Source organism: Neltuma alba, unplaced genomic scaffold, assembly GCF_004799145.2.
Source record: "Neltuma alba isolate B1F8T4 unplaced genomic scaffold, ASM479914v2 tig00011202_pilon, whole genome shotgun sequence".
Taxonomy (NCBI): Eukaryota; Viridiplantae; Streptophyta; class Magnoliopsida; order Fabales; family Fabaceae; genus Neltuma; species Neltuma alba.
This window is the reverse complement of record NW_021635926.1, coordinates 241,602-266,500: the sequence shown is the minus strand read 5'-3', so window position 1 is coordinate 266,500 and position 24,899 is coordinate 241,602. Positions and strand designations below refer to the sequence as shown.

The following is a 24,899-nucleotide window of genomic DNA, read 5'->3' as shown; positions in this document are numbered from 1 at the left end:
GATCGTAATTATGGGGGAAAAAAAAAGAAAGTAGAAGTTAGATTTGCAAATATAAACAAAAATAATATGATTTCTAGTAAACTTAAATTTAATTTATAAATTTTGTGAATTTTAATGCTAGTTTTAAAATTTATGGCCATTGCTTGTCAGGAAAAAAATATCCAACTAGTCGTGGGAAAGTAATCATGAGTACTCTAATTAATTTTAAATGCATCTCTGATTTAATCTGACAAAAAGCACCCTGCTAGGTGCTAGCCAACAGTGTTGGATTCCACAGGAAAAACTAGTTTTTTTATAACATGGCAAACAAATCAGTATTTCGAATAAGATTACTTCTAATAAAAAAAAAAACTACCTTTCTAATAAAATGGAATTGAATCTAACTGCTGGTAACTCAATATGTTTCACCAATTGGTAGCTCTTGTCAAGAGTCACACAAAATTTATAATTTTTTTCCCTCAATATTCATGATTGCTACAATCCTTTTACACCAGACAAAAGAATGTTACTGTGTGCATATCTATGATACAAGAGCACTAAAACTGTACACGGACAGGGTCGACCCTAACACTGCCTACAAGCCCTAAGCAAACCAAATCCAACCATGGAGGCTTTTTCACTTTATCAGTGTAAAAGGGTAACAAAGCAAACACTTCCCTTAAAAAAAAAAAAAAAAGAACTCAACCAACCTCGAACAAAACTATTGCTAAGCCGAAGAATTAACTGGAATACAGAAGGAGGAGCTAAGTGCCGGCGGCAATACACACACCAGATGTGGCCCCGCCGGTTTGCAGCTTATATTTGTTTGGTCAACGTCTGGCAGCCCAAGCTGAGGAGGACGGACATAACCAGCCACCAGTGGCATACATAATACTGATATAATGATCCTTGAACCTGTCATGATGTAATAATGAATTGTTAACAAGGCATAGCACTGAGCAAGTCGTTCCTGCGACTATTACTGGCTTCTGAAAAATAACTTTTATATGTTTCATTACCTTGTTTTGAGGAGAGAGAAACATGCCCTCTTTTCCTCCCAGCTATCATCCAACTCTCAGAATTGGCATTCACCTCATATAGCACCTCACCCTGTATCCGACGAATTGAAAAAGCTAGTGTCAGTAGAAAGCAGAAAATTATAGCCTAACGTTCTCCCTGCCTCAAAGTGGCTGAGAAACATAAGTTAATTTTAAGTATAACCCAGAATAAAGAACATATATTAAACTTTCTATTAGATTGGAGGACTGAACTTTTAAGGGAGGAATTAATAAATGAGCAAATGCATGGGCAACAGAATCAGATCTAAGATTGAAGTGGTTAGGGTAGCTGCCATATCAATATTTAATCAATTTCAAATTCTTTTCACATAGTTTAGTATGCTTATCAGTTCCTAGTTCTATTTCTTCCATTCGACAAATAATAGGAAATTCAAATATTGCACACACTCTCCTCGCAAATTTTCTTCCGTTCCTTGACGGTTCCCAGAATCCCTCAAGTATAACTTGAAACAAATAAAAAAGTAGGCTTGGTTGAGCAGGATTCTGCAGTTAAGACCTAAATGGCGATATGAAAAACAAGCCGTCTTCACTTGTGAAAAGTGCACATAAGTAAGATCAAGTTTAAAGTTCAAAAGGCAGAACAGCAGATAAGTTCTACTCCTCAAAGATCTAAGACACCAAAGAAAATGTAAAGTAGCAGTAAATATTGTTCGCTTCCTTGAGACTTACATTGTGTTTGGAAGCTTCAATTTCATCCAAATCTTTTAATCTTTCAACCCTCCATTTCATCGTAATTAGTTGCCCAACCCTGAGGCCATTTGAAGGGAGAGGAAGAAAACCAACAGCTAGGCAGGGGTCAAGCACAGGTCTCTGCAAAGTAATTGCACTCCTGAAGATCAAGTCCTGAGAACTGTGGGCTCCAGAAGATTCATTCAAGACCGGTTGGTGAGCACCAATGGTTCTATCGCCAGAAATTCCATATTTGATGTTTAAGATGCTTTCTGGTTTCTCCTGAGCTGCTTCTGCAAATAGGGATTAAGTCATATTTGAATAAACAAATCATCTAATGAATTATAGAGAATAGGCAACTATAATTGGGCAGGTTTTTAACACAAGGACTGAGCCTTTTTAGCACATCCTGATTGGTAACTACAAGAGCTTACATATTAGCTGAACTAACATAAGTCAATCAATCAATGACTCGTCAAATCTGGTGAAAAGTATAGAATTACTTTTTCAGTTAATTATGTAATCATCCAGTTTATTTTCTGTACCAACACCCGATTCTGCACTTAATTATTGTAGAACAAAACCTCTTCAGGTTCCAAAAGGATATTTAATGCTTCATACTGGTAAAGTATTTTTTTGTTTCCAATGTATTCTTTAGTTTGAAAAATGATCCAAATATATTCTAGAGGCTAATCCCATTAACTGACTTCGGTTAAGTATGACTTGGTGTGACACATGGCAATTTGTTATGCTTAGGTGGCACTTATTCAGCATTAAGGACATCTAGTCACCATATCTTCTCACTCCCCCCACCATATCTTCCTCCCTGGTTGGATAAAGGACAGCTGTCAAATTCATTATCATGACAGCAATACAATCAAAATTAACACCAACATCATCCCACTGATAACCGGCAAAAGAAAATTACCTTCTGCATTTGCCTTGTCAAGGCATATGCTGAATAAAATTCCTGCTTTGGAAGAAGGAGATATAACTAATGGAAAGAAGCTTAAACTAGGAGTGCCGCCATCGGTATGAACAAATCCATCTTGAAGATCAAGCCAAGCATCATATATGGTCAACGTAGCCTTTACTTCTGAGTGCAGTGTAACCTAGAAGTCATACCAGATAATGTGAACTTTACAGCAAATCAAAATCGTAGCAGATTTCTTCTAATAGATTATACATATATATATATTTTTAATACAAGTAAAAATTGCAGGTCAACTTAGATGGTTGGGTACATTGTTTCCATTTGCCAACTAAATGCAAATAAATAAGCATTTCTATCAAATGAGAGATCCGAACCTGCAGAAGCAGGGTACCATCATGACATTTATCTGTAACACGTGTTGTCACATAGAAAGGATCTGTGAAGTGAACTGCTAAAGTCCTGGATATTAAGGCGATAAATAATTTGGTAAGCACTGGCAGAAAAAGAAAAGGAATGGAAAGCCAGATATACGGCTTGCGTTATATGACAGCAGAATAATCTATTATGTGCAATAAAACACAAACATCTTGGGACATGTTATAACCTTTCAAATATCTGATTGTGGGATATTCCAAACTCAAGTTTCAGAGCTATTGTTCTCATTCCGTCCACAATGCTCTGTCTCCTAGTTGCAACTGCAATAAAATTAGTCTCATCAGCAAACACAGTTTACTACATCGGTATCATTAATCTAAACAACAGATATGAATTCATAAAATTTACATCATCATCCCTTTTTTTTTTTTTTTTTAAATATGTTTATATCATTACCTGAAGATGATCCTCGGCTGAGCTTGTCACTGATAGCACGAATTGGAACCCAAAGAATAGAAGGAATATCACTTGCCCAATCTGGAAACTCTATTTTCCCATCTACTAGACTCAAACGGTCAAATTTTTTCTCAGGATTTAAAGATCCTTTCTGAGCACCATCGCCTTGAACATGGTTATCTTCATTCTGTGATAGACCAGCACAACTTTCCATCTCAATCACATGTGAGCCTTGAATCTCCAAACCTGGGCCAGTATCGATATGCAAGACAGCAGCTTTGAGGGAGTAATTTATAGGTCGTACTGATATCCCAACCCATTGATTTTCATTAATCAACAAAGCAGATGAAAAGGCTGCATCAAGATCAACCAGAGCTCTTGGTTTGGAAACCTATTAACAGATACAGGGAATTGTTAGATAACCAGCACTAGTTTTGAAAATGTAACATTGCATACATCAATAACAAAAATATTAATTTAAATTCAGGAGTCATATAATGAAAGGAAATCTTTAATGGAATAAACAGAGAGAGATCATGAATTTTAGGCAAAGCATCACCAGAAGAAAAGCTACCTTCAAAATGTGTTTAGCTGGCTTTTCATAACTCATAAAATCATCACTGTCTGCAGGACCAACTTTTGAAAAACTATGAGATCTGAGCCTCAACTGCCCAATCTGCCCAGTAAGAACTCCCAAGACGTATGATCCAGGTTTTTGTGGTGGTAAATCCAGGGTAAGAGTATTTCGACCAGGGTGCAGAACAATAGCTGAAGAACTCTTTAATGCCTAAAATAATTTAAATAACTTCGTCATTCAACAATCCACACTTGGAAATAAATAAAATGCCCAGGCTGCACTAGAAGTAAATAGAAATGAGTCTAACAAAAAAAATACCTTTATGCCTTCATCAGCATTAAATGTTGCCATTAACGTGAGACTGATTGAATCAAGAGTTATATCATCCGGAAAACCACTCCATACAGTCACAGAAAGGGTACCAGGATCCCCATCACATAATTCTAATGGAGGTCCTGGGTTTCCAGAAAATGTAATTAATGAAGACACATCAAGGTGCACAGGGTCCTTCATTTCACTATGGGCAAGTCTAACAACTTCTGACTGAAAGGCTTCACGTTCCTTGGTTGAAAATAACCTTCCATCAAGAGACAGTAACCTCACACAAGATAATAAGTAGCCAGCTTGATCATTGAGGATCTTTTGACACTCAGCTAGATTAGGAAGGACCTCAGCCAACAAATCCTGCCATCCTTCGCCAGAATAAAGAGCGCACACCTTTTCATATGACTTTGCAGCTTGATCAAAATGGCCATGCTTGAAGGAGACAGCTGCTATCTCGCCATCAAGGACCACTCCATGTCTATTCCAACAGGAGCGATGATAATTATTAGCTGCACCTTTAGTTAGCTCCAAATATTTTTGCTGCCAGTACAAGACAAGTTAGTTAAGACACAATTATATGGTACTAGAGAAAAATTATAAATATTCACCAATGCATCACTTGCCTCCACCACCCCTTCTGAAGAAAAAAAATTAAACAATGAGGAGTGGGTATAAATTATTGAATCTTTAAACACAAGACCCTTGAAAGGATTTCAATATGCTCAAGACCATCTTTCCAGCCCATGATAATACCTCAAACTCTTCCAGAGATGATAGTGATTTCAATAATTCGGAATTGGATATAGTTTGCTTCAGAGCATGCTCAGAAGCAATATAAATCTCAGCAAGTCTCATAGGCCGGTCAACTGAGCCATCAAAGTTTGCAGGTGAAGAATTAGTGCGTGACATGGAGCCTGCTCGTACTTTTTGTGGTGATGACATCCTTGTGGATGCATCCAAACCTGATCTGCCAGAACATAAATCAGATTGATAAAAACCATATTGTAACAGCAATTTTTCTCCGAACAGTATACTTGAAACAAATGTATGGCGAGCATAGAGCATTTGATTACCCATCAGTTGTACCCGGGCGACCATCAAACATTTCAAACATATTTCCAGCTGAAAGAGAAGCCCTACGCCTGTTAGCCTCTCGCAGAAGCACAGTAGGCTCAAGAGGCAAGGGTTTCCTCTGGATCCCAAAATGCTTAGCTCTAGGAGTTGTTTGAAGAATCAACTGCAGAAAATAAGGCAACATTATTTAAATCAGATATATGATGAATAATACTCGTGTGAAAAATTCAAATAATAGTTTTTAAGCTTTTAAAGCATAAAACATGTGCCTCACATTTTGCAAGTCATATTTTTTTCCCTTCCTAATAAAGTATAAAATTTATATAGGGTAACATAAAGCTTTCCCTCAATCAAGGGTGTGACAGTAAGCTTTATAATGTTAGTAAAGTATTCAGAAAAGGGGGGAAAAGAAACTATTTCTTGTATGTCATCTCATCATCCTTATAATGAGCAGGTTAGAAAGTTTAATAAGTTCTTTACTAAAGCAAATAAGATTGCACGGGATCACCTGTCAAATTAAGAAGTCCTCAACAAGTTTGTGTAATCTCATGGTGCATGAATTTGAAAACCTCGTTATTTTATGAGTAAATCATGCAGGAAAGTCTGTTTGAGAGTTGTTAAACGCAATCTTTTGTGGTGTCGCAATATAGAAAACTACAAGGTACCTTTTCTTTCTCAAGCACCTCAGATGATGCATCAGTAGGAAGCAAAGGCCAAACTGCTGGCTTAGGCCAAGGTAGCAAGCTGAGGGATGCACTGCTCAAGAGGAAAAGAATTATTACTAACGGATAAAATAAATATATATTATTAGAAGGAAAAAATATAGAATTAAAGGAACAATTATCAACGAAGTGATGTAACTAACTAAATAATTTCCACTGTGATAAAATTGTAAATGGCCAGGTCAAGTCTAAAATAATACCTATTGACAGGACTTCTTTCTATATCACTTCCATAACCAACTAAATAGGCAAGCCTCATGAACTGCCAACACGCACAATTCAGAAAGTATCTTTAGTTAACAAATAATATATCATAACATCAATAAATTTATCTATCAAATAAAATGAGACAGGGCAAAGACGAGGCCCCTTTTTCACTTCAATATTAGCTTATTGGTGGATTTCTGCCAGTGGACTTGTAGCCTCATTTTACAGCCCACCGAACTGAATATGATTCTAGTCTCTACCAAGTTTATGAGATAAAATATTCTACCTTAACTCTGGCTAGTGAATAGAGATCTCCAAGAAGACGATAGAACTCCTTTTCAACATCAGGTGCTACAAGTCCATCCTTATAGTGAGATATGGTAGCATCAATTAAAGACAAGCAAGCCGTTATCACCCAAATTTCCCGCATGCAAAAGGGTAGGACAGTCTGAAAAGAAACATTATATAGAAGTCAAAAATATAAAAATGAATGAGAAAACAATGAAAAAATTTACAACAAAAATATAGAAGTAATAGGAAAATATATGAATGACTAAAGAACAAATACCTCATGCAATGCCAGGGATTTTGAGAAACTTATTATGAATAAATATCCACGTGATGCAACCTCAACAGGGCGGTTCAGCTTAAATAAGAGCTGCAAATGGCAGTAAAATGCATAAAGTTCAATTATAATATAGTCTGTTGTGTCAGATCAAACCAGATAAAGCATGGCTATGGTAATGGGAACATAAACACCGAAAATGTCAACAGAAGGAAGGAAAAAACCTCAGCCAAAAATCAATCTCTTATGAAAAATATAGCTATAAATCAGTGTTAAAAAAAGAGGCTAAATTGCTCAGGCACATGCACACAAAAGGGACATTTTCCAAAAGGATAAGGACGAGGATTACAGGTTGTCCTTTCTTAAAGTATCCCTGAAACACTTCAGAATAAAATTTCACAAAAGCAAGTCCAGTATGCAGACACTTGATCGCGTGAGAAGAGGGAAGATAAATAATGAGAGCAATCAATAACATTCTGGAAACACAATATGATCAACACATATTCTCATGAATAATACGTATCTTATTTCAATTGGAAAAAAAGAAGCAGAAAAAATTCAACCTGACATGGAAAATGCGTCATGAACATTTGATGTTTCACAAATTTGTAGAAGGCTCCTAGTTTTATCACGCAGGAAATCAAGTCTTTTTGGTGAACACATTACATCAATTCTTGTGTTTCCAAACTCGGTTAACCCCATTTCTAGCTTCTTTTATAAACATTTCATCTTCTTTGGGAGGTCAAATCTTAATATTTTTAGACCAAATGATATACTTCTAAAGGAAAATACAGATGGCATTATCCAATATTCAAAAGTATCACGGTATTATTTTTTAAAATCATTGACTAAATTAGAAAGACATTAATCTACAATATTCAAATTACTTATTTATGACTAAGAAATATTAAGAAAAAACTTGAAGTCTGTTTTCAAAATGAGGCTTCTAGTCTTATTCTACTTTTCTTCTTGTTCCGTTTTCTCCTCCAATTTTCACTTTTGGGATCACCTGACTCTGAGCCATGTCTAGCACAGTTCAAGCCAAGTTCAGCACACATCTGAGTCAAAATACTTCAGACGAAAATTGTTCTGATATGTCTGTAGACATGTCAGCAAAATGTTGTGGCAGCTTAGATGTCTAACATGCATGCAATAGCCATGTCAGTGCTTTATAACAATTAACAGGTCAACTTAATTCTGCTTCACAAACTGAGCTTCTAGTCTACTCGTGCTGGGTAAAATGAGTGATTATCAGGTAGGGCAAACCTGTGACTGACAGGCGAACAGATATTGTCTAAATTCAAATTCCCTAAATGAATCATCTTGAACAATCTGTGTCAATGCTTTGTTTCCTGGATTAATCAATGCTGCCTGATCATCACCTTGGTCTACTCCTCCAAAGTCCCTTTGCTTCCCAGTGTTGACTGCAACAATGTCCAAAAAACGTTTATCCATTTTCGTTATTCACAGGATCTTCTCTCAGTTTAGCACAATCTCTGCAACAAAGACAACAGAAGCAACAGGGGGAAAGAGAAAATAAAAACTAGGCATTGGGAACCTGTCTCTAGATAGCAAAGTTCTAGCTCATCATATTCCCGCAAGGCATCTTCATGAAGGTGAGCCATTTCAAACATAAAAGCTAAGCTTTCCTGGAAACAGAAAGCAAATGTTAGCTAAAACCATACACTCTTAGAATGATGGAAAATAAAAGTTATAAGTAAGTACCAAGGAAAACAGGGCTTCAAAAACCCTAAGTATTTCTGATATGCCCATTGAAATCTAGACTTACTAAAATTTTAGAATTTTAATGCTTCTTTCAAATACTCTTGGAACGCAAGAGAACAACTAAAACAACAAATGGTAGTAACAGTGGGACCTCATCAGTCAGATCACGCTTAAATAAAGACAAAGAAACATCTATTATACTCAAGCCCAACTTCATAAGAAAATGATCAACCTTTAAAATGAAAAAATTACAGAAGTTCCACACTGGCATAAGACGCTGTTCACTGAGCTTCCGTATCTCATCATCATAAAACTGTACACGCCTATCTAGTGTATTTCTGATGCATTCTGTAATCTTTGATTCCAGATCTTCCCAAAAATTTGCTTCAGGACAATGCATATCATATTTGCAGCATCTGGATCAATGCAAATGACATCAAACGGGAGGACATGGACTTTTGTAAATAATGTTACTGAACTTAACCAGCTGCACCTTTGAATCAAGTCAAAGAAAAGTGCCCATTCAACTCTTTCCAACCAAAGTGAACCATTTGTATAACCATGTATTACTAACATATAAAAGTTACTCAGTTCAGTATAATGTATTAACCAGCTGTTCACATGCCTTTCTGCCAAAAAGAGAAACTCACAAAAGAGTATAATGATGCAGCAGCGGTAATGTGCAAAAAAATAATCCCCCACTTACAGTTTTCACTTTTACATTGCTACATCACATAAAAAACAGAAATTACAGCACACAGTCAAGCAGTTGTTAAAATTCTTTTATGTTGACCTAATGCAGACAACTCAAACCTGGAGCTAGAAAACTAGTTAACTGTGACCACCAAAAACAAAATAAAATTTCCACTCAGTTTTTACTTCTGCATTGCCACATCACAAAAAGACCAGAAATCACTGTATGGAGCCAATCGGTTGGTATTCTTTAATGTTCACCAAATGCAGTCAATTCAAACTGTAAGTTAAAATACTATTTAGAATAAACAGCAGTTGGGAGAATTTTATTGGTGCAAATTCAATTTGGCCAGCTTACCTTTCCCTCTTTTTGGAATTAAAATCAGCTTCAACTCTAGCATATACTTTCTTTGCCATTTTGCTTGCTTGATCATTACTTGGATGTGCTTTAGACACAAATACGATAAACCATTCCTTATCATCATTTTGAACAATCAATTTCAGGCGTGGCTTAAGAATGGTTTTGAACTCATCAAGATCCTGGGGAAAGAAAGCGAAAGTTAACTAAAATAGTCATGGTGTAGGAATGCCAACCAAATTAAAAACTAAAAAGGGAGGGCTATATGCAAAAATTTCTAAAATAAACAACCAAAGAAAGGAAACATCTTTTAAATCTTTTAAATCTAATAATACAGATATGCTATTTTTCACATGCTCTAAAGTTGAGAATGGTATTATGTTGTCCAAATTATAGTCTTTGGATTCTTAAAAAGTGGTTGTGGCATCATTTTAGCAATGGAATATGCAATGCCACTATGAAGTGTCTATGACACTTTATAACAGCATTATAAACATTATATAAGCTCGGAAGATAACTCCATATCGCAGTCTTGTTAGCCGTTACACTACTTGGAGACCTATGATTCAATCAAGTTTGTCTTTTGAATGGCTTAAAAGCAAAATCAATATATCTAGCAAAAGAAGTACTAATAACACTATAACTAAGTTATATAGAAATGAGTTGATACGAAGTATTTGAATAAAAATTAAATCATATGCTCCCATCAAACATGAGATATTATTGAAATATTAGAAATTAATTCTAGAGTTTATAAACACATTTAATACCTCACACGTAACAAGTACAAGATTTGCATATGGCTCTCGGAACCAAAATAATAACTGCTCCTGAGGGAATCGGCTTCGAAGTCTTGAGTCTGTTGTTAATATGAACTCAGCTGGCAAGGTCTCAACAACAACAGGATTGCCTGTCTTGTTATTTAGACTAGCCCTTTTAAATGGCAATCGCTCCTCAAATGCAGTCTTGACAGTGGGCCACAAGTCACTCACATCTTCCACTGAAAACCATCGTAATTGAGTATTATTCAGATTAGCAAACACATCTACATCATTGATAGAACCACTTTTTTCCTTTGCTAGATTGATAGGAAGAATGGTGGCCAAATACATAGATCTCAGCTTCACTTTTTGGCAATGATGACAACCAATCAGAAGAATGAAGACTCTACCCTAAATATAATGAACTATAGCCACTGCTTAAGAGCCATTCTTATGATCCCTCAAAAACTGAATGCTTTTCTCCATTCCATGATCATTGTTTCATCAACTAATACATATATCATAGATTGCCACTAACATCGAATATCAGAGTCCATACAACCAGTTGCAATTAAACGTTGTGCAGAAATTCAGATTTCGAGTTAACCAATGGAGCTTAGCGTTATTACCATTTACACGTATGACGCATCAAAGGTACACACCAAGAATAGTTCATTACCGTAGAATGCAACTCAAATCCTTACACCAGGATCCGGAACGCACAAAGTGACTTGCTCTAAATATTGGTTCCACCTTGAACGGAACAGGTTTCATTGCTTTTGAACATGCTTCCGGAGATTAATATGGGAAACCAGAAGTTGGTAAGACCAGTCGGTTCAAATTACTTAACGACAATAACTTTCACATTAACCACCCAATGATTCGTTTCAAAAATTTAGCGTTTCAATCTAACTATGTTCTTAGAAATGAACGTTGATGCGAGAAGATTAGATCTTTACTCATCAATTCTTGACAAATGAAGCAATGAACCTCATTTTTCAAAGAATTGAAAACAATCAATCAATGGTATAGTTTTTGTTTTACCTGCAATGACAAGGCGATCGGAGGTATTCTTGATTGTCTGGAACTGAGCTAGGAAGTTCGCCATGGCAGATCCAGAGCAACTGCGTCCGAATCAAAGATCCATATAAATGGAACTGCGTCCTGGGATAGGAGCAGTTCAGTGAGTGTAAACAAGTGTGCTTTCTTCTCCTGTGCTCACCGAGTTGAAGATCGAGTATGGAGCTCGAAGGTTGGGAGTCTCACAACCCAAGGATGCAGTGCTTCACAGTGTACAGTGGCACCATGATGGCGCTTCTCATCGAACCGTTCATACATTTATTATTTTTTGTTTTTTTTGAGTGATTTAACACTTGTCATTTTTTTTTGGCCAACGAACCGATTTATTTCAATTTCTTTTTTATAAATACGATATTTAATACAGGGCAACCGTTACCATCCTAGAAGGAACAAATAAGAACAAATTCACTCCACCAATGACCATCCTCGTACAAGATGTAAATGAAAAAAATCAGTTGACATAACATATAAAATTTATACTTATCTGGTACTTAATATAAAACTTATTTAATTAATTTGATGAAATTAAAAAAATTAGTTAAGTTAATTAAGTATAAAAACATGAAATATTTTTTCTAAAACATCATAATTATCTTTCTTAATATTATTTTTTTTCGTATTTGGTTATGATTAATAGAATATAAATAAAAATAATTTATAAAAAATTAATAAAGATAAGAAATAGGTCCTATATTTAGGACCAATATTAACTCAACTATTAGGCCATATGTTAAAGACTAGAGGAGTAATAACTTTTATTATACTATTTCTGGTCTTTAATATGAGAATTAGTTGACTAATTTGAACAAATTAAAAAAACTAGTTAAGTTAGTTATTAATAAATAAATGTTGTTTTTCTTAAAATATCCTAAAAACTAATTAAGAAAACTAATTAAGTTAGTTATTAATCAAATATATTGGTTAGAACTACTATTATTACAAGGAATATTTTAAATAAATAAATAAATATGAGAGACAAAGTACAATAAAAATTAAACAAGTTTTTATATTAATACAAATTAGGTTAATCTCATGCCTAAAAAGATGTAATTTTTTTTAAGCTATGTGAAATATATTTTTAGTTATTTATAAATATTTTTTACTTCACATGTAATTAACGAAGAGTTGTATGTAACCAAAGGTGAATTATTGAAGACAAATTGCATCGTTAAAGATGAGTTGCCTTTGGGCTCTGGACAATTCCATGTATCTTTCAAGTTTCAATAACATATATTTTAGCGGCTTCTATTTGTAATAAATTTCTGTAATTGTGCTGGTAAAAAAAAAAAAATTCTGTAATTGCATTAACATGTGGGAAGGAAAGCCCTTGTCATGGCAAAGAGTGTTCTTACTGGTCCCAAATTTGCCCGAAACCGTGAGCATTTAACCTTTCAAATACGGGTATTATCGTCATTATATCTCACTGGCTACCAACAAGGCAAAAAGCCACAACTAATACTGAGCGACGACTTCCAGATAGGCCTTACTGGATGAGGCGCGCCAAAATCTAACTGCAATTACCATCTTCCTTTTAATGGCGTTTCCTTTATCTTCCTCCAGCATCTCCCACAAGCTCTTCATCAATGTCTCTACCACATCTTTTGCTCCAAATCAAACTTTCTTTCCCACCCATTTATTATCTAGCTTCAATCCAATAAAGGGTGAAGACCGAGAAAGATCAGGTCGCCCCAGAATTGTTTGCTTGTCAAAGAAAGATCTTGGAAAGGTTAGCTTTTATTCAACTTAAATACACTTCCTTTTTTTTTTTTCCTGGTGACCATAGTGTTTTGGAATCAGGTTCCATTGGTTCGGATTCTGTAGGTGCACGCATATTGATAATTTTCTTACGGGTTTCTGGTTGAATATTACAATGTCATCATGAAATGCGAATGACTTTTGGTGACACAATGTGGTGATGATGTGAGTGTTGGACGTACAATGAAGGTTAGGGGAAGGTATGGATATGAAGTGAGTTGAAGCATTGGTCCATATGACCCGTTAAAAGTTGGGTGATGTCGGTCATCTCTGTGGCGATTCTAACTTGAACCTTGCAATTTCTGTTTCCAGAATACATGCATTCTCCTTACCTATTTCAGCCTTTGTCCTCTGATGGCCCAGCCTGGAGGCTGTTCTTTGTGAATAATCTGTTCCGCAAACTTAATATGGGGATCTGGTACTTGATAGAGAGTCTCAACCCTGACCTGAGTAGATAAAAGTCAAACCACGAACAAACATGATCAATCATATTTTTATATTCACCTTTTGCCGAAGAGCTACAAGCGGAAGATAACAGTATTACTGTTTTTATCCTGGCACTGGTGAATGACAGTTTTGTGCTTTTTAGTTGAAATGATTTTTTTTTTGCATCATTATATTTAATTCTTATTGAGAGAATGCTTTGTATTAGTAATTGCTGTAGCCGTAATGAACCAACAAAAAAAAAAAAAGAAAAGAAAAAGGAAAAGAAAGGAGGCAGCTTTGTCAATTAATCTTCCACGTGCTGTGTCATGTGGTTCTTATGTTCCAGCTTCCCCACTTTATGTTGTAAACTCAGATGAACAACCCACTCGATGATTTGTTGCGAGTTTCTCTACATGTTGAAGTGGAGTTTTGATTGTGCAGGGCTTTACAGATTCGCATGGCTTTCCATTCCTGCTGCACCTGTCAAGTATAAGTCAGAGAATGAGCCAGCTCAAAAATCTCATTGCTATCATTGTCTCTGTTCAGACTTCATTATCACTTCCTATGGTTGCCTCAGATTCTTGGACTATATCTCCCGCAAATGCAATCCTATATTCACCAGACACTAAGATTCCCAGAACAGGAGAACTTGCTCTTAGGCGGGCTATCCCTGCAAACACAAACATGAAGACTATCCAGGTTGCTGTCACTGATTAAATATATTTTTGGGCTCTCTTAGCGTTTAAGTGATAAGTGTGCAGACTGTCTTGCCTCTTCCTTTAGGCCTCTCTTGAAGATATATCATACTTGTTAAGAATTCCACAGAGAAAACCTTATGGGACAATGGAGGGGAATGTGAAGAAAGCCTTGCAGGTATTTGTTGCTTTCTTATTATGGGCTTTTTCTTCGATGTGTGGTTCTCTAAGAAACCTTATGAAAAGCAAAACTACTTATACTTAGGCCCTTTTGTGTTATGAATGAGTTCATTTAATTTTCATTCGGTTCTTCCTTACTCAGATCGCAGTAGACGAAAAGGACTCAATATTAGGAAGTATACCAGAAGAGTTGAGGGAAAAGGGTTCTTTGGTACATGCCTCTCTGATTGACGGAAAGGTACTCTACAAAGTGACACTGCCTTTAATTTCTCAATCATCATGTCTTCCATATATTGATAAATTTATAGAAATTTTAAAAGCCTTCCTTCTTGTTCTAAACGAGAAAAAAAATTAGTATTTGCCTGCATATCTCAAATACAACGTCATTGTTATCAGGTATGTTTATCATGATTTGAGTTGAATTGACTATAAGCATACATGAGATGAGAATCCTAGAATTGGAAAGGAACACTTTTTTTCTAGTGTTTCTTTTTTTGTTACTGAAAGAGGTCAGTATTGAGATATCATACATCCCAAACAAGGAGCTGGACTAAGGAAAAGCAATCAAGAAGAAACGTCACGTTCTTTTATTAGTGCAGTATTTTACTATCTTTTCTCATTCTCATATCATTATGTCCCCTAATTAGTACAATGAAATCTTCTACAATGCTATATGATTAACATCATCTAAAAATTGGTTTACATGATTCACTGTAGAGTATATAAGCTTTCAGACTGAGTTCAAAGTTTATCATGTTTTGTAGGGAGGGTTACAAGCTCTCCTTCAATCTATTAAAACACAGGATGCTGATAAGGTGTCTGTAGGCCTTGCATCTGCGCTGGATACTGTAGCAGAGCTAGAATTATTACAGGTAACTGCAAGCCATAATTAATATGACGGTCTCCTGGAAAAAATAACAGCTGTCTTTACTTTTTATGTTATATAGATTATGAAACTGACGTTGGCTTAAAAAGAAACCATATTTCTGTTTGTGAAACCTTTACAGGCTCCAGGGTTGTCTTTTCTCTTGCCTGAGCAATACTTGCAATATCCACGGTAAGTGACATTTTTATTAATTTTCAATAATCATTGTGGCTTTTTTAATTGAAACCGGGGAAGAAGATTAAAGAAAAGCTATAAATGTGATTTTGGATAGCAGTGCATGGCAGTTTACACATTTTGGTTTGGGATTTAAAAAAACAATAAAAGGACCAAAACAAAACAATATCACCATAATCTCTTGCAGGCTTACCGGGAGAGGAACTGTTGAGTTTACAATTGAGAAAGGAGATGGTTCAGTTTTTTCTCCGGTTGGTGGTGAAGAGAGAAAAACTGCTACTATCCAGGTACATTTTTCTTCCTACTTTTGTCCTCTGCAAGCATCGTTGGATTGTTGACTTGCTAAGCGTCCTCCAAAATGAATGAATTTAGCTATAAGGAAAGCCTCTTTGAAAGAATATTACATGTGGTTCTGTTTGGGCTTGAAGTAAACAGTAAATTACATTTTTTAACCATGTTTTACCAATGGATAGTTAATATATCTTATTATAAAAATGGTTGATTAATATGCGTTTTCAGGTTGTGATAGATGGATATTCAGCACCACTGACTGCTGGGAATTTCGCAAAACTGGTAAGGTAGTTGAACATCACTGTATCTTAATGAGATGTTGGCCATTGGTTGCTATTAGCATTCATGTTTTACGATATCTTTTCTATTCCCCACCTCTAATTGCTTGCCCTTAGATTTCTAATGTGTGATGCATAACCTAAATCAATAATAGTCAATTAACACCTGAACTGTTAGCGCTCTCTCTCTCCCCTCTCCTCTGCAATTTAACTTTTAGTACTATTATTGAAAATAATACAATCAGAAAGTTTTTTGCTGGAAAGACGACTTTTTAAGAGATTGTCAAGATCTTGAATCTAATGCTCAATTTTAAGTTGATAGATCATAGGTAGAACGTTTTCAGATATGTAAGCAGGAAAAAATAGTTGAAGGGGAATGATTAAAACGCTTTTAAATCTAAATAGAGGCGGTGACTGACCATCAGTGCCATTAATGAAAAATATATGGATCATAGAAATACTTGGTTTTAAAGATGAAAAGTTTAATATCATATATGATAGAGCACGAAAGTGTGGGTAGTTTACCAATGAAGCAATGAGAATCCCAATAACCTCAAATTTACAAGATTACATATGTCTTTCATCGGATAACAAATGTCAATACCATTCTCATTTACTAAACTTTTTTGTTTGTTAGAATATTTCTGATTTCCTTTTTCCTTGGAACTGTATTATTTGAACCAGTCAATTGAAATTATATAGTTCTTCCTCACCCCTGACTTTATCTTATGACGTTGTAAACATCTGGAGCTATACTAACTGTTATATTTTTCATCAGGTAATGGATGGAGCATATGATGGTTCAAAGCTCAACTGTGCCAACCAAGCTATTCTCTCAGACAAAGGACTTGATAAGAACTCTGGTTTTAGTGTTCCCTTAGAATTAATGCCCTCTGGACAATTTGAGCCTCTCTACAAAACAACATTAGATGTGCAAGTAAGTTTGCCTCCTTTTACCATAAAGCTTGCGACCAAATTGGCTGCTACTTAGTTCTTTTTTCTAAGATGTTTCTCATGTCTGTTTTCCTTTCATGGAAGGATGGAGAGCTGCCGGTTCTTCCTCTATCTGTTTATGGGTCACTCGCCATGGCGCATAGTGAAGACTCTGAGGAGTACTCATCACCTTATCAGTTTTTCTTCTATCTTTATGATAAACGAAATGTAAGCTTAAACATTACATTATGGACACTCAAGCGAATTCTTTCACATGTTATAATTTTGCAGAGAACACCTAATAACTGCATCTAAGATTTTTGTTAGTATTCATGCCTAGGATTTAGTAGCACCTGTTATGCTCAAGAAAGGCTCTATGAACCTAGTTGTGCTTGCTTATAATTACATTTTCCCAGGCTTGCTTAATTTATTTCTCATCTTCATTTTATGCATCCTCTTTTACTATTTTATAGGCCGGCTTGGGAGGCATATCCTTCGATGAAGGACAATTTTCAGTTTTTGGGTATGCTCTTAGTTATAATCAGTATGTCTTGCTACATGATCACTTTCATAAGGGACAATTTCTCACATATATCAACTTTTGGTGCAGATACACAACTGTTGGGAGAGAGATTCTTCCTCAGATAAAAACTGGTGATGTTATTCGTTCTGCAAAGCTCATCGAAGGCCAAGACCGCCTTCTGGTGCCGAAAGAAAGCTGAGTACATAGTAGCTCTCTGCAGTCTTTGTTGCCTGCGCAGAGTAATCTTTCATTCTTTGTAATAGAAGCTGTATGGCTCGCAACAGCCTGATTTTCTTGGTGCAGGTTGTGATGTATATTACACTAAATTGTAACAATACTTATTGTGCCAAATGTCATTCACCCAATACTAATATATATAGCATACTGTTGAGAGATTCCCTAAAAAGAGAATTCTCTTTCTGTAATTTGCCACTTGTACATAATTCTTTTCTGAATTGTATGCATGCCCTGAAACCCCACAGCTAAATGTGCCACTTCAACCATTTGCAGGCCACTTAAGAATATCTTTATAATTAAACCACAAAATTGCTCCTATGGCAATTCTATTATTGGATATTAGCTAGCTCGATAGGAAAACTAATGCCTAACACAAGGTAGTGTTCACACAAAAATCATCCTGTGACTTAAATTCTTAAAGATCTCTGGTTAATAAACTTCTAAATACTTTTATTTTGATGCGGATGTTAGGAAAATAGAATAGTCCCGAAAGATTCAACCATTTATTAATTATTAATTATTTTCTTTATTTTTGTTCTGACAATTTACCGGTTGAGGATACCAAAGTTGAATGGACTGAATGCCTAAATTCCCTCTCTCCTTGCATTTAAGTGGTTATTAATCTGTATTAATGTTAAAAATGCCACTTTGATTGCGAAGAAAACAATCAAATCCACAAGAAAGTGAAAAAGAAGATTTTTTTTCCTCTTTACAAAAAGTGTATATATGATTATATGTTTGTGGGTGTGTGCATGTGTGCTTCATTTATGAAGTTCCTAGTCAAATAAAAGCTGGCCCTGCTACGAATTTAGGGGACATTTACATTGATTATGCAAGAAATATATAATAGCCAGGGAAATTACGTACGTTATCTCCTCCCCAGTTGATAGAAAGAACCATTTACTTATACATTAAATTTCCATTACTTGTTCGTTGTGTTTCACTTGCAATTTTTCCCTAAATGCCATTTTTCATTAAAAAAAAACGTTTGGACTTTCTAGTGTGATTTAACATGTTACAAGAAGCATGGAAATGACAACCACAAAACACCAATTTTATAATTGTGACTTTCATATTGAAAAAATGTCATCTTTCCATTTTCTATAAAAGATACAATTCATATGGAAGAAAAGGATGGCAGTGTCATCAATAAGATATCCGATTAAAATATTGTTTGAAAGCATGCCAAAGTTCCCTGGTTAAAAAAAGAAAGAAAGCATGCCAAAGTTGTTTTCATTTTTCTGATTTTGAAACAGAAATATCAAGTTGGTCCAAAGATAAACGGAAATATCAGAACGTTAATTTCTTCAAAACAACCTTCTCATTAAGCATATCATCCTATTTTCTATACTTGTTGGAAATAAGAACAGATGCCAAAGTAACCCACTATATATCTTTCACATCCCTATATTCCACATTCTGTGCCAAGATTACAGCATTCAGTGCCTCATTAAATTCTCCATTTCTATAAATATTCTGCTACATCCCTTCAAATCCTTAACCCATAACCTACTCTATACCTCAAGGGTTCAGATATGTCAGTCAAATGCTTCCTTCTTCTCCTTCTATGCATTTTCTTGCATGCATGCAAAGCTCATCATTTAGGCACTCTTGATCATAAGATGGAGAAGAAAACCCATTTCTTTCCCAAGGTATTTCAACTACAACCACGTTACAGTTACGCACACGCACACTTACCTGTCTCAATTATTATTGCTTTACCTTGAGCTGGCTTTCATTTAGAAATTGGCTTATATGTGTTAAGCTTGCATTTTCTATGTGCAGAATGAAGGAGAAAATGGCTTTGACGATTCCTCTGCAATGAAGCTTGGACTGAAAAGAGATGGAGATAAAGGAATGGAGTCTGAGTTTGTTGCTCATACTGAGAAGCCAAAAGAAAGCGAAAAGTTTGAAAAATACAAGGAGCCTGTTGTTCCAGTTAATTTGGGTCTGCCTCGCAAGAAACTTAGGGAGGGAAATCCAAAGCATACCTCGGACTATGACTATCCACCTGATGTACATCCTCCTTCTCACAACGAGCCCTAAGTATTTGAAGCCCTCAAATATGTGAAAGTGAGAAAGCAAATGAAGACAAAAACATAGTATATATTATGCGTGCATGTGACCTTGCAAGTATGTCTATGTACATGTCTGTGTGTGTTTGTGATGTTTGTGTATCTGCTCAACTAAACTTTATGTGGCCAGTATTCCTTGTACCGTACGCCAGAGAATATTTTGCAGACAGAACATAAATCTGATATGTTCATCTGGTTATTTATATAAATTATAATTAAGATGATTATGTTATATGTCCCTCCTATTTTCTAGCCGCTCACCCTGTAACTATTGTCATGGTCGCTAAAAAAATTTCTTGCAGTGGCTGAATGAAGAGTTATCTTCATGTAATTAAGACTAGCTTTCTAGCTAACTTCAGTGTGGTAATTAGTCATTAATTCTTGAAAGAAGAAAACAATAATCACCAAAGTTTCTCTAATGAGCACTCATATATATATGTCATGACCAGCGTGCACTTATCAGAAGACTTGATAATCAAATAACTATAGAGCTTTGCTTTAGTCAAATCCATCTTTAGATGAGAAGATTCATTTTTGAAAGCTGATAACTTTGTTCAGTGAAAAAGAGAGACATAGAAAGATGAGAGACCATATGGCTTTGATACTAATTAGGTGAACCAGAAAGTGTACGAACAAGTCCTTTTAGAATCATTGTGGCGAAGTGCATATATATTCGGGCAATAAACTTGAATCAAATCCAAAGATGGATGGAGATATGAAGACCAATTAATTTTTATTTTGGATGCAGAGCTCGCCAGTAAACACTGATGCCTCTCCTGCCAGAATGCAGTGATATCGAAAGCAACATCAGAGAGGGGATCAGTTGTTAATGGGCCAAAACTTGTAATTGAGAGTATGATAGGGGCCTCTTATAAACAAACTTACAACGAGACTAAAAATCAGAAATAAACAAGGGGACACTTGAGATTGATACATAAGCTACAGTGAGCTACAATGGAAGTGACGATTACAAACTAACAAGGAACAGAACAATGGAAGTGACGATTACAAACTAACAAGGAACAGAACAAGATCCACAAACAGAACAAGATACAACAAAATGGACCAACAGACTTGCCATACTTTCAAGAGTTTGGCTCTTTCCACCCCAAGGGCCAAGACCACAACTCAAATTCTCCACAATCCTGCCGAACCCAAGAGGACGATTTATAGGCCCCAGGAAGTGACTTTCCCATTCTCCCAAAACAACCCTCTCATAGCCTTTGACCATATATAGTCACCTTATAGCGACGCTATTTTCCTACTTCTTTCTCCAAGATAGAAAGTCAAAGTTTTGACCCACAAAACCATCTTTTCCCCTTTCATGTATTTTCCTAATTTTATGAAAAATAATCCTAACAGAGTACAACTGTTTCTATTTTATATTTTTATCCCATATGAATGAAGAAAACGCCTTTTGAAAAGTTACTCTTTATTTGGGGCTCGACTCTGCTCGAATTTGAATTATAGTTGGATTCTAATATTACTTCAGATAATAGTTGATTTGTTGAAAAGAAAATCATATCAGTCCAAGTGCCATATTGGGTGAAATATAGGATTTGAACTTCTAATCACTTGCTTAAATGACGAGAGAATCCGTATCAATCATGTCAACCTGAATTGGTTGATAATAATTGTTAAATAATGTATTAATTATGTCTTAATCTGTATGTTAAAACCTTAAATGGCAGATATTGAATTGGAAACATCTTCTCAGCAAATGCAAGTAGGATGCTAATGATCTCTTACAACTAAAATATGGGTTCTCTCTTAATTAGCAAAAGGTTTTCTTGTTTCAACAGGAAAGCAAAGGATATGTGTGCAGCAGGAATATGATAGTCATTTAATTCCTTTGGTCCTTCACCATTGATTTTATCAACTTGATGCCTTAAAGCCTGCGTTGCATGTGGAATTACCATCACTTTCACTGCTGCAAGTTTTTCTTCAGTTGATTGATTTCCTAGTGAATAGCATTTGTTGGTAGGTGGGGTTCATCTTCAATAAGAGCAACTAATAATACTACTAACTGCATTAAAGTCTTCCTCGATCTCTCTCATGAAATGATCCGTTTAATTAATTGCTTCTGTGTTTTCAGCTTTCCTTTTCAGCTTTTCTGGCTACGATTGATTTACGAGGCACATTGTAATATGGGATCGGCGTATAACAACGCGTGTGTATTAAGCTAACAAGCACATATTAATGTACTACACTTTCCGTTTCAAAGTATTCTCTCTCCCTACTTAATATACAACTCAATTAACTAATTTGAAAAAAATTAAGAAAGCTAAATGAAATAACATATGTTAGTTACATTATCTCTCTAAAATATTTATACGTATTTATTAGATTATATACTTCCTCGAGTTCTTATTATAAGAACCCACTAATTAATTCACATGTACCAATAAAACTAATTTTAAATATTAAATTTTTCATAAAATTCAAGTAATTTTTAATATTATCCAAATTAATTATACTAAATTCTAACGTTATACTACCTAGTCCTTTTTAATTGTCATTTGTAGAAGGAAATTTTGGTCCTTCTTATTTGCCACTTATACTCTTTTTAATGCGTCATTTCTAATTCTATCCCTATTAATTAAGGAAGCCAAATGTAAAGATGAAGAGAGAAGGAATGAGTGAGGAAAAATATACTAGCTATTTAATAAAAATAAAAGTGAAAATTTTTGTGTATTTAATTATGTCCTTGACCAGAGTGGTATTAATTTTTATTCTTTCACTATCCTCCTTAAATATGGGCATATATGAAAAAAAATTTTAATATTCATTGAAACTATCAAATGGTTTTATAAAAAAGATTAAAGTATTTAATACTTATTGAACTATCAAATGGTCTTATAAAAAAGACCAAGAATTTCTTTTAGAAGGGCTTCTACAATAACTTCAGGAGGGTGTATTATGGAAGCCATTTGTGAACATATATACTCCTTTGGTTTTATTTATAAGTTACTTTTATCATGTTTTACACAAACTAAGAAAAACTTTAAATTTCATTAACTCTCATTTAAAATTTAACAACTTTCTAATTTTTTCCCTTTTTAATATACATTATACCTTATGTAAAAAAAATCGACACAATAATAAATGAAAGATTCATATAAAAAATTTCTCATAGTGCTTTATAAATAGGACAAAAAAATGTTTTCTTTCTCTGCCTTATAAATAAGACTAAAGGAGTATGTGTGTTTGTATATAGGGCCGGCATATACAAGAAAGCAAGGAAAAGGTCAAGATATATGGGACACTTAAGCGACACGTTCAAGATGCTAAAGAAAAAGAGAAACCAATGGAGGACAAGAAACAAATCATTCATATGTTTCAATACCAAGAAATCAATGCAATGGCGGGATTCACCAAGAACACCATCCTATATGTATATATCTGTTGCTTCAACTCAAACTTGCAAACAAGCCCCAAGTTCATTCCAACTAATACTAATCAGTATCACATCAAACATGGCTGCCTCCTTTTTGAAGCTATTTGTCGCCCTCTCCATTGCCCTCTTGGTTTTTTCTCCCAACGGTCAGTTTATACCCATCACCAAACACCGACTGGTTTTTACCATTTCCTCTCTGTCCAGATATTTAGCATCTGCTCAATTGTTTCACTTAAATGGATGTGCATGGAATTCATTTTACGTGTCACGCGTGTCATCAAAACTTCCTTGTATTTGGCCTTCATATATATATTTCTTTTGATTCTAAACTAAGAAGCTAGCTAACTAATTCATATTGGTGAAAAAAATTAGACAAACAAGTTATTTATAAACATATGCACTCGTTTTCCTAAAATACTTGTTTCCTTTTTTATCATTTACATTTGGAAACTACGCGCTTTAATTTGCAGAGAATGTTGAGGCAGCAACGTGTGAACGCCGTAGCAAAATATTTAGTGGCATTTGTCTTGACGGTTCTGATTGTGCTTCTAAATGCAAAGAAGAAGGTGCTTTTGATGGAAGTTGTCACCAAGATGGTCTCGGATCTGCTTGCTTTTGCTACTTCAACTGTTAAATGGCCAATGTGCCTCGAATATTATATCACCTACTTGTTTTTATCTCTTTAACTTCTCATCACGTGCCTCCCAGTTTGTGATTTTAATAAATAGTGCTTCTGTTAAAGCACCACGTACCCCGCTTTGTGATTTCCTGTGTTTTCCTCTCTCTCTCTCTCTCTCTCTCTCTATATGTATATATATATATATTCAAACAACTGCAGGTTCATATAATAAGAACTTGTCTCATTTATGTCTCATTGTTTGACATTTCCATGTGCTGATAAAATCTTAATATAACTTAGCTGAAGAGCTGCATGTGCAACTTTGACCTCGTTTAGTACGCAGACGTGAACTTTAAGAAATTGGGAATGAAGTTTTAAAATTATGTTTGCTTAGATTCCCCAATCCCAACCTAGTTACTCCTAGTCCCTCGTACCAAACATTATAAAACAAGCAATGGACGTACCTCTTCCAAATTTCCAACGCTAGCTCCCCCAAAATCACGTATCAATCAAGGCCGTATTTTGTCGATTTTCTTTTTATTTTTTATATTAATATTGATGTCAATCGATTATATGCTTATAATTATACATATATACATCATGAACTTAATTACATATTAATATTTTTAATTTTGAACTTCGTCTGAAATATATATTTAGAACAAAAAAAACTATAATTCTCCAAAATGTTGTTGTCAGATCAAATGAGATAAATTTGTAATAATGATTACCACGTATCTTTTTATTCAATAAATTTATCAAAAGTTTTAAAATAAATTAGTTATTAACCCTTTACCCTGTATATAAAAAATCCGGTCCAAAGCCCTGTCCTTAGCATCATCAGATCTACCA

General features: G+C 35.0%; 2 protein-coding genes across 4 annotated transcripts; one reads left to right on the top strand and one right to left on the bottom strand.

Moving 5' to 3' along the window:
* Positions 1–384: 384 nt before the first annotated feature.
* On the bottom strand, positions 385–11,785 carry LOC114762258 (trafficking protein particle complex II-specific subunit 130 homolog). Of its 3 annotated transcripts, none has more exons than XM_028951722.1 (21): positions 11,543–11,785; positions 10,508–10,737; positions 9,738–9,919; positions 8,919–9,102; positions 8,520–8,610; positions 8,228–8,385; positions 6,965–7,054; positions 6,683–6,844; positions 6,390–6,451; positions 6,133–6,223; positions 5,467–5,630; positions 5,147–5,360; positions 4,388–4,933; positions 4,067–4,279; positions 3,493–3,883; positions 3,266–3,356; positions 3,036–3,120; positions 2,656–2,839; positions 1,728–2,014; positions 999–1,089; positions 385–894 (listed from the first exon to the last, which is right to left on the bottom strand). In XM_028951722.1, exons 1-21 carry the CDS (start codon positions 11,604–11,606, stop codon positions 707–709), a joined length of 3,768 nt encoding a protein of 1,255 aa, XP_028807555.1. In that variant the 5' UTR covers positions 11,607–11,785; the 3' UTR covers positions 385–706. The 3 variants fall into 3 exon arrangements, with proteins under 3 accessions (XP_028807555.1, XP_028807554.1, XP_028807556.1); XM_028951721.1 differs by having other exon boundaries at positions 1,728–2,020; positions 11,543–11,784; XM_028951723.1 differs by lacking the exons at positions 385–894; positions 999–1,089; positions 1,728–2,014 and adding an exon at positions 2,397–2,553.
* Positions 11,786–13,053: 1,268 nt separating this feature from the next.
* Positions 13,054–18,138, top strand: LOC114762251 (peptidyl-prolyl cis-trans isomerase CYP37, chloroplastic-like). The gene is made up of 12 exons (XM_028951712.1): positions 13,054–13,304; positions 14,201–14,458; positions 14,543–14,632; positions 14,777–14,872; positions 15,399–15,506; positions 15,642–15,691; positions 15,882–15,981; positions 16,214–16,267; positions 17,042–17,200; positions 17,302–17,424; positions 17,670–17,719; positions 17,807–18,138. The coding sequence occupies exons 1-12, from the start codon at positions 13,113–13,115 to the stop codon at positions 17,916–17,918; spliced, it is 1,392 nt and encodes a 463-aa protein (XP_028807545.1). The 5' UTR covers positions 13,054–13,112; the 3' UTR covers positions 17,919–18,138.
* The last annotated feature ends 6,761 nt before the right edge of the window (positions 18,139–24,899 follow it).